General features: G+C 39.1%; 2 protein-coding genes across 8 annotated transcripts in view; one reads left to right on the forward strand and one right to left on the reverse strand.

The window, feature by feature from the left end:
* The window catches only part of VAMP8 (vesicle associated membrane protein 8), a 500499-nt gene that overhangs the window by 466330 nt on the left and 21897 nt on the right, over positions 1 to 12272 (reverse strand). The gene's annotated exons all lie outside the window — the stretch shown is intronic.
* Positions 1 to 12272, forward strand: part of GFPT1 (glutamine--fructose-6-phosphate transaminase 1) — a 43431-nt gene that overhangs the window by 18842 nt on the left and 12317 nt on the right. For all 7 annotated transcript variants that reach the window (XM_083811766.1, XM_083811762.1, XM_083811765.1 and 4 more), the window contains 9 exons: positions 2574 to 2679; positions 3950 to 4113; positions 4762 to 4857; positions 5154 to 5251; positions 6370 to 6490; positions 8406 to 8563; positions 10360 to 10474; positions 10772 to 10899; positions 11656 to 11823. In XM_083811766.1, the coding sequence (XP_083667892.1) occupies positions 2574 to 2679; positions 3950 to 4113; positions 4762 to 4857; positions 5154 to 5251; positions 6370 to 6490; positions 8406 to 8563; positions 10360 to 10474; positions 10772 to 10899; positions 11656 to 11823 (1154 nt within the window). The remainder of the gene's footprint in view (positions 1 to 2573; positions 2680 to 3949; positions 4114 to 4761; positions 4858 to 5153; positions 5252 to 6369; positions 6491 to 8405; positions 8564 to 10359; positions 10475 to 10771; positions 10900 to 11655; positions 11824 to 12272) is intronic.

The raw sequence follows: 12272 nt of genomic DNA on the forward strand, positions 1-12272 counted from the left end.
TTCCTGATACAAGCCAGGATGCCGTTGGCCTTCTTGGCCACCTGGGCACACTGCCGGCTCATGTTCAGGTGGGCATTGACCGACACCCCCAGTTCCTTTTCCTCTGCACAGCTTTCCAGCCAGTCTGCCCCAAGCCTGTAGCGCTGCTTGGGGTCGTTGTGGCCAAAGTGCAGGACCTGGCACTTAGCCATGTTGAACCTCATCCCATTGGCCTCTGCCCATCAATCCAACCTGTCCAGGTCCCTCTGCAGGGCCTTCCTGCCCTCTGGCAGGTCAACACTTCCCCCCAGTTTGGTGTCATTTAAGGACTTAGTTCATCAGATCACATATGAAGGTTAAGTTCATATCTGAAGTTGTAGAGAGCTTTTATATAAGAGGAAAAGAGCTGTTTCTTAGCTATTATAAATAAATGCAATTCCAGTACAAGCAGACTTACCTCATTTCATCGCTCTGGATGAAATGTGTGCTTTTGCTGGAGGAGAAACAAACTTCAGTTTGATGAAAGGTGAGTTGTAAACTAGCTCCTCAAACAGAACACCTGAATAAAAACGTTTAGTGAAGTTTTGTTTCTTTTTACCAAGTATTTTTCTCTAAGTCAGTTTGAAGCATTTAGAGTAAAATTCTGATCAGGATAGTTCCCAGGGGCTTTAAGAACAATTATATAATGTTGTCATCTTCTGAAAACACTCTTATGGAAATCTAAACTTCAGTGCTGCTGACGTAAGCATAGAAGAATCTACTAAGCAGCAGTTGTATTAATCTGCTGTAGTACCTTTGTAGAACTGCAATATACCTAGAATTGTCATAAAGGAAAGTGAGATGATATTAAAATACACAGAAAACATGTCTCCCCCAATTTTTACTATACCTGTGTTAATTCATCACGAATTCATCTATTCTTTGATATAGAAGGAAAAAGATTAGAAGATTACTTCTGTGTTGCTTCTAATTTCTGGTAAATGGGAGTAGGCACTGTGCAGCAACAATCCAAGTTGCTCATAGATAAATGGATTATCTACAGACAAACCTGCAGATAACATAAGTCATAATTGGTTGATAACACTAACTTTTCAATCACTCCTTTGTAAGAAACACACAGAACGTGTGTGAACGCAATAAGAACACCTTGCAGTTACAGCTCAGTGTAGAATCTGTCATACAGGAAAGCAATGCAACATAGTAAAGTCAATGTGTGGAAATGTACTTTGAGAAACAAAATTTGCATGTTTTGATCAAGTTGGGTGCTTCTGTTGGAGAATGGCAACTAACACTTTTGCTCTGTCCTTTCTAATTGTTTTCTTCATTTGCTGACTTGATAACTATAGTGGAGTGCCTTAAATTGTTGGCTGAATGGTACCTTCTTATTAAATATCAACATGAAAGCAGTATTTTTTTCTTTACGTTTTCAATTACAACACTACAACTCTCAACATCATGAGTTCTACTTACATCACTGAATCAGATCTGTATCCAGTGAGAAGAACTTCCAGTAGGACTTAGGGAATAAACTAAAAACAGAGTAAATTAAATTATTCAATTGCTGTTGTTCCTCATCAATCGTTGTATTTTGCTAGGTAAGCTGCTTAATTCCCTCCCATGCACAGAGACTGGCTACTAGTTTTGTTTGAGGTCAGTGCTGAGCAGTAGGTGCTTCGGTCTTCATCTGCATTCCTGATGTGCTTCAGTGCTGAGAAATATTCTCTGCAGCTAAAGAGGAGTTAGAGCATTGGAGTGTGTCAGGAGGTGCCAGAGTGAAGGATTCCTGCAGAAGTACCAAACTTTTATAAAGACTTGGTGCAGGATTTTCAGAAGTTGACTCTCAAGTCCTGTGTCCTTCAGTCCTCTTAGATACTTCCCTAACAACAGTGTAAGACTCTCAGCAGATTACCAGCTGTGCAAGTTTTGCATCCTAATGAGAAGCTTATAATTGATATCTCAGTAGCGATGCCAAGTACTTAATTGTGAATTTCGTGATCTGTCTGAACATGTTAGCTCAGCCAGACAAAAACAGGTTTGGGTTACCTCTGCTGGCACTTAGTGGAATAGCGTGGTTGTACAGGTGGCAGCTCTGAAAGAATTTTATCCAGTGATGTCATTGGCAAAGAAAGAGAAATCCTGCTTGATTTCTTAAAGCTTCAGAAAGTTAGCGAAACAGGAGCACAGGAGAGATTTAAAATGATAAATGGGGAGATGAAACTGCAAAAACATTGGTAAATGTGACTGCTCATAAAGCAGCAGGAATTCTCTTTTCTTCGTGGAGTCATGCATGAACTTTGTTTTGAATTGTTACTGATATTTTCCTCTAAACCTAAAACTCTGCACACAACATTACACTTGCAAGTTTAATTCAAACACAGATAAAAACCATGCAAGAAAACTGAGAAAGGGCACAATAATATGACTTCTTATATGCTGCCCACTTTTTTGTTGCTGTTAAATTTACTGTGACCACTCACAGTGATGAAAATAGTGCTTCATGTTGGTACCGTGCCTTGGGACCTTTTGTTGAGCCTGACACTGCAGTTGCATTCCAGATTTGTTGGTATGTGCAGTACCTAATCCTCATCTTTTAGGTAAAGACAAGAAGGGAAGTTGTAACCTGTCTCGTGTTGACAGCACCACCTGCCTCTTTCCTGTTGAGGAGAAAGCTGTGGAGTACTACTTTGCTTCTGATGCTAGGTAATGTTCTTCAGCATCTTTTAGTGTATATAAAAATTTGGTCTGTAAAGGTGAGGCCATGAACAAGAGACGGGGAGGTGGTTTCTTTCTGAATAATAGTAATATATAAATCATGTGGCTGTTGGCATTTTTTTACAAACAATTAGTTACCATTTGCAGCTCTGAAAGAGACAAAGGAGGAGTAGAGTGTTAATGTTAAAGAAGTAAACTCACTTTGAGTTTTTAACGCTTTTTAATGGTATTAATCCTTCTTCAAGCATAGCTAGCATGGGACAGATCTTACCTGCTAATAGGATTCCAGAGGTGAGTGATAAGAAAGCTGTGAGAGTACAGACCTGAAGTAACAGAACAGGTGCAACTTATTAAGAGGATTGCGTTGCTTCTCCAGGAATGTCTGCACGTGTTCAATTCCTTTATCATCAAAGGTGTCTCATTTTAGTGGAGGTAGGAAGGCCTAACTTGACAAAAGCCTTACTAGAATAGGTAGTTTTCTGTTTAGGGAAATAAGTACTCTTTCAAGAAATGTAAAAATACTGCACTGTTCGAATTCTAGAGCTCATTTTATCAGCATTTTGGAGAGATTTGGGGTACCCCAATGTTTTCTGATTTTAGAGAGCTTTTCAGTGACTCGCCCAAGGTCAGAACAAAAGCTACTAAAATAGTGAGCTGATGCATTTCAGTACAGCTTGCCATGTTGAAGTAAGAAAGCACAGACTAAAATCCTGTCAAAGATATTAAGCCCCACTGGTAACTCCAGTATTGACACTTCTCAAGTAACCTGAAGGCAGGGAAGGTATTCAATAGTACCTAATTCTTGGAGTATGTCTAAGTAGATGTTCAAGTATTTTAACAGGTGTCCACAGTTCTACACGTGGGGAAAATGAGATGCAGGGAGGGACAATTGCTTATTGCTGGAAAAGAAAAAGGATCCCGTTACCTGTAGTTGAACATTCTGTGTATTAAGCCTTCTTCCTGACTTCTGCTCTCTAGCTCCTAATGGTTAGATCACGCTGCTGCACCTGCTGCTTTGTCTGAGGAATTCATAGTTTCTTCTTAAAGCAGGCACTGAAATTCATAATTAGATAGGTGGAAGAAATCCAGTTGTATTGGTAGCGTGGAAATGTTTTTTACAGTGTTCCTTTCATTTTAAAAGAAATTTCATTGAAATGAGTAACTTTTGAAATACATACGTTGGATTATAAGTAGGGCTGTAGCCTTTGTCTTTACGTGACGAGTAATGTCTTACGGCAAATGATGTGTGCTTTTATAGTGCTGTCATTGAGCATACCAACAGAGTGATTTTCCTTGAAGATGATGATGTAGCAGCTGTGGTTGATGGCCGTCTTTCCATCCACCGGATCAAACGTACAGCGGGCGATCACCCTGGGCGTGCTGTCCAAACCCTGCAGATGGAACTTCAGCAAATTATGAAGGGTAAAATCTTCTGAATGTCACCAATGTAGAGATGACCATAGGGTTAGGGTTAGGGATGACCATAGGTCATCTCTAGAGTCACAGAATAATTAAGGTTGAAAAGGACCTCTGGAGATCATCTGGTCCAGTCTCTGTGCTAAAAGCAGTGTCCTTAGGTCAGCATGTTCAGGAGTTTGTTTAGACAAGTTTAGAGTATGTTGAAGAATGGAAATCCCACAGCCTTTCTGAGCACCTGTTCCAGTGCTTAGCCACCCTCATGGCAAAAGAAATTGTCCTTACATCTAATGAGACTTTCCCTTGAGCTAACACTGTAATGGGAATTGTGGAGCTGAGGATTTTGCCTCCTGCTTGGAGGCATCTGTTTTTTTCTGAGATTGAATCTTAGGAGGCTTACCATTCTGGATCTGACCGATAGTTGACACATTCTGGTATCTTGAATCTAGTTCTCATTTTGAGCTGATCCGATGCCATAGTTGAAAATGAAATGTCAGCTTAAATGAACCTTTCTTTTAGATACTCATACAGGAATGAAAGGTAATCTCTGACTGGTAACTGGCCTTTCGTTGTCTCTGATCCAAACTTTTCCCCATAAACATAGGAAAAATGTATATTACTAGGTGGTAAACTATTCTTTTTATTATTTTGTAGGTAACTTCAGCTCATTCATGCAAAAGGAAATTTTTGAACAGCCAGAATCCGTTGTTAATACAATGAGAGGAAGGGTCAACTTTGACGACTACACTGGTAATTGAGATGCATGCTTGTTTGTTTTTGACAGAGCAGTACCCAGTAGATATTCACAGAGGAGGACGTAGGTGATGACATGGGAGATTAAAATGTGCCAGTGTAAGACAATGTGCATGTCATATTACAGGGAGTGCTTCCCTAATCACATAATCTGGTGGCAAAGTTATTCTTTGTGATGAGTTTTTTTTGCAAAGTGGTTGGCTGAGATCATAATACTGCACACTAACACCGGTAATCTTGAGAAGTTCTGCTACCTGGCCACCCTAATTTTTCTCTCTGAATCTTGTTTACAGTGAACCTCGGTGGGTTGAAGGATCATATTAAGGAGATTCAGAGGTGTCGTCGTTTAATCCTTATTGCTTGCGGGACAAGTTACCATGCTGGAGTTGCAGTAAGTGGTCAGTCTTGATCTGTTTGCAAACTGTAGCTGGGGTTGAACAGCAGGCACGATATCGTGTCTGGCAAGCATGATAAAGATGGAATAGTAATGTTGAGTGAGAAAAATTCATTCTGATTAGTGAAGACCCCTTTTGAATCTGCATACAACAGATGTTCAAATTGCTAGTGACAACAATAGGAACCAAAAGCTTGAGTGACTGAGTACTTATGAAAATATTGCCTTTGATTTTATTGCTATGGAATGCTTTAAGAAAAAAACAACTTTTTTTGTTGTAAAAGATGATTGGCAAGGGAAGGGATAATGCAACACCAGAATGCAAATGCTGCAGCAAGGTAGGAGTTGCTGTGAGCCAGACGTGATTTTCTCCTTTGCTCTTTACGCAGACAGCTAGGGCACATGCTTAGAGACATCTCTGTGCTTGCCCAGTACTCTGAAGAGATTTTGCTTTATACCTTACAGAAGTGCTGGCTGTGTGTATCGGCAACATGTGATTTTGTTTCTCTGACACGTTACGTAATCACTGGATAAATCATGATGGCTTTAGATGAAGCTTTTTTATATTGTAGATTGGCAGCCCATAATGTTGCAATTTAAAGTACTCCACAACTTCACAGAGGAATCCTTTATCGGGATATCCTCAGAAAATCTGCGGAGCACAGCTATGTTACCTGATTTACAAGAACCAAAAAATACAGCTATCCAAGGTGAACAAAAAGAGTATAAGATAATGTTAATAGCAATCAATTGACTAGCCAAAACAAGTTTCTGGCTTGGCCTGGATACTGGTGGTGGTTTCTGAATTCTTCAGTAATACAAGTTATAGTCTGATAGAATGACACCCTATATTATATAAGTGAGATTTTTTAAGAACAATTGGAAGAAGCTGGCCTCATAGGCTTTTTGTTGGGCCAAAATTAGGATAACTTTTCACAGGGTTAGTTGAATGTGAGTTGAGTATGAGTATACTGAGTCATTAAAATATAATCCAGTGCTAATTTTTTACATTTATTTTGATAATATTTTCCTGTGTGGGGGCAACTAGAAGACTTTTCCAAACAGTTTTCTTTAAATACAATCTAATACGTAATTTTGACATCTCCTTTTACCAGACCCGTCAAGTTCTGGAAGAACTGACTGAATTACCCGTTATGGTTGAACTAGCCAGTGATTTCTTGGATAGAAACACTCCTGTCTTCAGAGATGATGTTTGCTTTTTCATCAGCCAGTCAGGTATGATCTCACTTTACAACCCACTCACTCACATCTTTCCTGTAAATGTTAGTTTAGGAGGGAAAAGGCAGCAGGGCCAATTCTTGTGCCTACCTGTAGGATTGCACATGATATATGCAAATGAAGAAATTGGCACAGACGTGCTAGAAATTGGTTAAAAAAAAAGGTGGTTCTCCTCCCGTCCATCTGCATGTGGGTGGGTGTTTGACTTTGTTTAGGTGAGCCTTACATATGGTAACAGTGGTTTTGTTTCCTTTATCTGTGATGAAATATTTCATCAGTCAGCATACTAAAAAAAAATCCTTTGAGGTCTGGGTAAAGACAAGTCAATATCTTTTGAATAGTTTCAGTTCTTTTGTTAAAGTAGTACCAGATACTAAGCAACATGGTGCATCAGATCCATAAAAGACATGAAGCTATTACAGAAGAGTATCTGAAAAAATAGAACAACCTTGGAATGGAGTGAGAGAGAAAACATACACTTAAGCTTAGAAAAGAAAAAAAAAAAGTGATATATCCTATCCAAAATATTTTCAAGGACAATTACAATATGTCTTTCATTTTAGTTGCATTTACTGTTCTAGATTATCACACCTGATCTTCAGCTTTGTTAATAAAACTAGTTTGTATGCTAAAATACTCTTGTTAACAGGACAGTATTTTTTTCCTCCTCAGTGTCAGGTAATTTAGAATATCACCTCTTTGTAGGGGGCTCATGTAAATGTTGCAGTTTTCCCCGGGTTTTAGGACACGTGTTGCTTCTTCCCCTTATAAGTTGCACTGTCTCAAATCTAGCAGTGCACACGAGGGGATGCATCTTTTCCCTGAAGTGTTGGATGTGGCAAGCAAACAAGGATTTTCCTGGAACCTAAGCTTAGTCATCAGGCAGTACAAAACTAAAGTAAACATTGAGCTCAAATAACCCCAGTTCTCCCCACCCATAAATCTGTTTTTCTAGCCCTAGATTTCCACCCTATATAACTTATAGTAAGTAATGTAGTGTGCAGACAGTGTTTATATGTATTGGTGTACTGAAGTAGAATTGTACCTAACCTTGGTGGTATTTTGTTTTGTTCGTGTTTTCTGTTGTCACCTTATGTGTGCAGGAGTACATCAAAAAAGGTGTTCTTTTTTAGGATAAAGGTAAACTGGTAACGCTGGGTAGAATGTATAGTAGCTTCTATTTCTAGGCTTGTGTCTGGAGCTCAGCTCACAAGCAGCAGTTCTGGGGATAATCAGCGTGAGGTTTCTTTTTCCCCATCTGTTGACTTCATTTTTAAACCAACTATTTCTAATTTGTAATATCTTGAATTTTTGAAACAACATGTTAATTGAAGTCTGATCTAAGTTAGCCTCTGTTGGCGTTGTGCAAACAATTCTGGACAGGAGTGATCAGTTTTTGGCATGACTTCTTTGAGAAGAGATTTTGCAAGATACCAGGTTGTTGGTGAGCACCATCAGCCAAGCAGTTGTATGGTTTTGATGGCGGTAACATGGGAAGACTCTAATGGCTAGGTGTACATTAATGCTTTTTCATCTGCTGTACACTTCAGCTAGGTTATGTATGGATATCCTTAATACATGGGTTCTACCCCCCACAACACCCCAAGGTGAATATTTAGTAACTGGGAAGGGGGGAAGAAGTTGTTTTTGCTAAATGAGATACACTTGGACTTAAGTTGTTTTTTTAACCATGGCAGCATAAGTACTGTCTTCAGGTTCTGTGTTTTCTAGATTTCACTCTTCTTTTTAGGGATAAAACACAGTGTGCATGGTCTGACATAATTGCTAACTCTTTTGACTTACAGACAAATGCAAATTTACGAGATTCTATTTAGAAAAGCACTGTTTTACATCGTCAGTGTCAGCAGTAACCAATACCAAATTGCAGCATTGTAAATATCTGTATTTTCAGGTGAGACAGCAGATACTTTGATGGGTCTTCGGTATTGCAAAGAGAGAGGAGCCTTAACTGTAGGAATAACTAATACAGTTGGCAGCTCTATATCACGAGAGACAGATTGTGGAGTCCATATCAATGCAGGACCAGAGATTGGAGTTGCGAGCACCAAGGTAAATAACAAGTTCATAGATCTTACTGAATCACCTGTGAAGGGTCTGGCTATTATATGGGTCCTCTGAATGTTCTTTGTTCCTTTTTTAACAGTTGTAATTGCTGATTCTACTTCCTAAGAGGCAGAAATTCTCTCCTCTGTCATTATTTGTCCTGAGGTGCAGACTCAGTTTAAATGAAAGTCTAAATATGGAAAAAGAAATTGTAAGACAGGGTTTTGGAAACGTAGGCAATACACAACTACCCTTAATCATGCTGCTTTTACCAAAGAAAGTGTGATATTAAAACTGTAATTAAACAGGAAATGGGGAAGTGGTCTTTTAAAGAAAACCAGTATTTATGTCCATCTAAGAGTTATTCTCTGGTTGATGCATCTGGCTGCGTGTGATACAGTATAAAATAACTTGCTTTGCTGCATTTCATTTCGATGAAGTGCTTCTGCATGTTGAAATCTGCTTTGATTTAGTTATATTTAGAGGCGAGATGATGTCAATCTGTTACATAAATTCAGCCAAAAACCACATTTGAGTTTAATAGTTCACTGGGGAATTTGATCATGGAAAATTCATGAGTCTCCTGCAAGAAACAGTTGAACGAGTTGTTTGTCCCTGGGTTGTTTTCATATAGCCAACATTATAGTTAGGAGATAATTGAATTTGGCATTTTCTCTCTGGTGATGTGGGGAGTTACCAAAGTTGTGTGTATATGAAATACGAACTTGAAGAGATTCTCCCCATAAGGGGAGAATGTACATTCAGGTTCATTTTGAGAACATATTACAAACAATCCAAATATTGTTAATGTATCTGTTCAGTGCTATTTGCTAATGTAACCTTCAACTATGTACTAACCAAAACAAAGTAGATCACACTGTGTATCAAACTCTGCTAGTAAGCATAACTGAAATTTTTCTAGATTCCTTCAGAGCTATTTAAGTCTTCTCTGATATATCACTGTGGATGTTTGTTTTATTATTGTTTAGAAAGGGATAGAACTGCTACAAACCTTAATCTGAATTCTAAGCAACTTCAGTCCAAGGCTTGTTGCACCACAGACCATTTCATAACGTTTGTCTTTTAAGGACTTCAGAGGCTAGACTTTATAATAGATGTTGGATACTATGCCTTAAATGTTTATGCAGATAGAATTTCCTTGAGTGCTAGTTTCACTTTGCTGTGCAGATGACTGTTCCTGGAGTCAGTGATACCAGTCACTATGGTCTTTTAGAGAAATATATATAGCCTTTGCAAGTTGAAGAGTTCAAAATCTGTTCTTAACAAACTGGGGCGAGGAAGGGTTTGAAATCACCCTACCTTTTCAATAGTCTTTGCATTCCATGTGCATTTTCATGTGGTCCAAAAAAAGCTAGAGCCAGCTGTCCTGTCACAGTGGCCAGATGTAGTAGTGAGGTATCACTGTACATCTTCAGTTGTTGGGTCTTCTAGTCTTCAGTGTTTTCATTGTTTGCTCACTCAAACAGAGAAAGAAGGACACAGTTACAGTCAGAAAATAGGATTTAATGATTGCCAGGAATCCCAGAAATATTCCACTTTGCTCTTTGTATCTTAATCTCTGGGAGCTTGAGGAGATTGTGCCATTGCAAGCCTCCATTTGAGCAAATGCCATGTGAATTTCATGTTGGTCCTTCCCGCTTAATTGGAAGGAAAGGTACCATTTAAAAACATGCTAAGACTAAAGTCAGCAGCTAGTCGAAGAATGTTGTAGCAGGTGACAACTATTTACTGTCTTAATGACATTTTTTTTCTTTCTCCCTCTTCCCCCATTCCCTTATTAGGCCTATACCAGCCAGTTTGTCTCTTTGGTGATGTTTGCTCTAATGATGTGTGATGACAGAATTTCTGTGCAAGAAAGACGCAAGGAAATCATGCGTGGTCTAAAAGGACTGCCAGGTAGGAAACTGTTGCATTTATTGTGTCTTGCCAAATGAAATTCAGTAGCATAGATGAACTTGACAATGCACAAACTTTGCTTTTGAAAGACTGAGGGGATGAGATTTGTGCAATGTGACTATTATTTATAACTCTTTGCAACTGCATTCCCTCTGATGCTTTCAGACCATTACATTGGATTATTAAAATACTGGGTACACTCTCTCTGCAAGTTGTTGCTATCTGCGTATATGAAATATGAGCAGTTTGAGAAGCAGAGGGATATAAATGCGCACAACTTTAATTCTTCTCTTCTAGACTTGATTAAAGAAGTGCTGAGTATGGATGACGAGATCCAGAAGCTAGCCACAGAGCTATACCATCAGAAGTCTGTTCTCATCATGGGACGTGGCTACCATTATGCTACATGTCTTGAGGGAGCTTTGGTAAGAGATTTCTTTATTTAAAACTGGTTCAAATGCACTTAGCTATGGACTCTAATTAGATACCTGACTACTAGTTGATTCAAAAGCAGCTAACAGCTGTGGCCTGTTGGCTGACATACTGGGTGGAATAGCTAGAACTCACCATACCACTGCTGGTATTTCCATGTAAAGATACCCAACTCACATAACAGCTACTAGTCACCATGGATTGAAAGGGTGTAGTTTCAGCATTCACATTGGGAATGCTTTAGGTCCACATTGAATTACTGTGACAGACTGGGCACCCTAATAAACTTAGTTCTTTGAACTGTTGGGGTGGCATTTCCAGGAATCCTCAGCATCCAAAACTGAGCACGTACTTTCTAGAACCTGTGAGTTGTAGTTTCTACCTTTGAGGAGATTGTTGTTGGTATTAGTGCTGTCGCCTATGGACATGCAAATGTCATCTTTGTATTGGCCTGCCCAGTTCAAGACTATGATGATATATATATTGACTGATGGCAAATAATAAGGCCTGTGGTGGGTTTGGTGTAAGTGTTGTGATGGCCTATAAGCAGCTCAGCCCAGGTGCACTACTTTGATTTAGGTTTTCAAGCTGGCTTGTCCACATAATGGATCTGAGGAGAGCCGGAACACACTTTTACAAACTTAAATTACGTAGAAAGTGGAAGAAACCACAGAGATGTTTATATAATAATAAAAATAAACAAACAAAGTTTGCCTAAAGCTTTATGAATATTCTTTTTCCCCATCTAGAAAATTAAAGAAATTACCTACATGCACTCTGAGGGGATATTGGCAGGTGAGCTGAAGCATGGCCCTCTTGCGTTGGTGGACAAACTCATGCCCGTTATCATGATCATCATGAGAGACCATACATATGCTAAGTGCCAGAATGCTCTCCAGCAGGTCATTGCACGACAAGTAAGTACCTGTAAAACTCTACAGTGCATCAGAAAAGTTGGTTTTAATATAGAAGCAGTTTTGCAGGTACCAAACTATTTGCTTTAGCATCACTGCCTAACATATGAATTCAGTAGATAGTCCTCTTGGGCTTTTCACAGCCCAAGAAGCCCCCTATCTTTTTTTTTTTTTTTTTTTTGAAAAAAGATACGTGGGAGACTGGTGTCTTTAACCTTCGGAAAAAGGTCTTTGCAAGTGGTCTTGCAGGGTAATGGAAGCTGGAAGCTAAAGACTTCATGTCAGCATGGGTTAGGTTCAAAACATTGTTAGATGCATAGTATTACATGTACTGAAGGAGGAAAGTTTTCAGTTTTAACACTATTTCACTAGCTTAGAAAACAATTGCTAGCAACCTTTATTTGTTGTACGGGGAGGGGGGGGAGGGGTTGGGTTTTTTTTGTTTTTTTTTC

The sequence above is a fragment of the Anser anser genome (genome assembly GCF_964211835.1).
Source record: "Anser anser genome assembly, chromosome: 26".
Lineage (NCBI taxonomy): Eukaryota > Metazoa > Chordata > Aves > Anseriformes > Anatidae > Anser > Anser anser.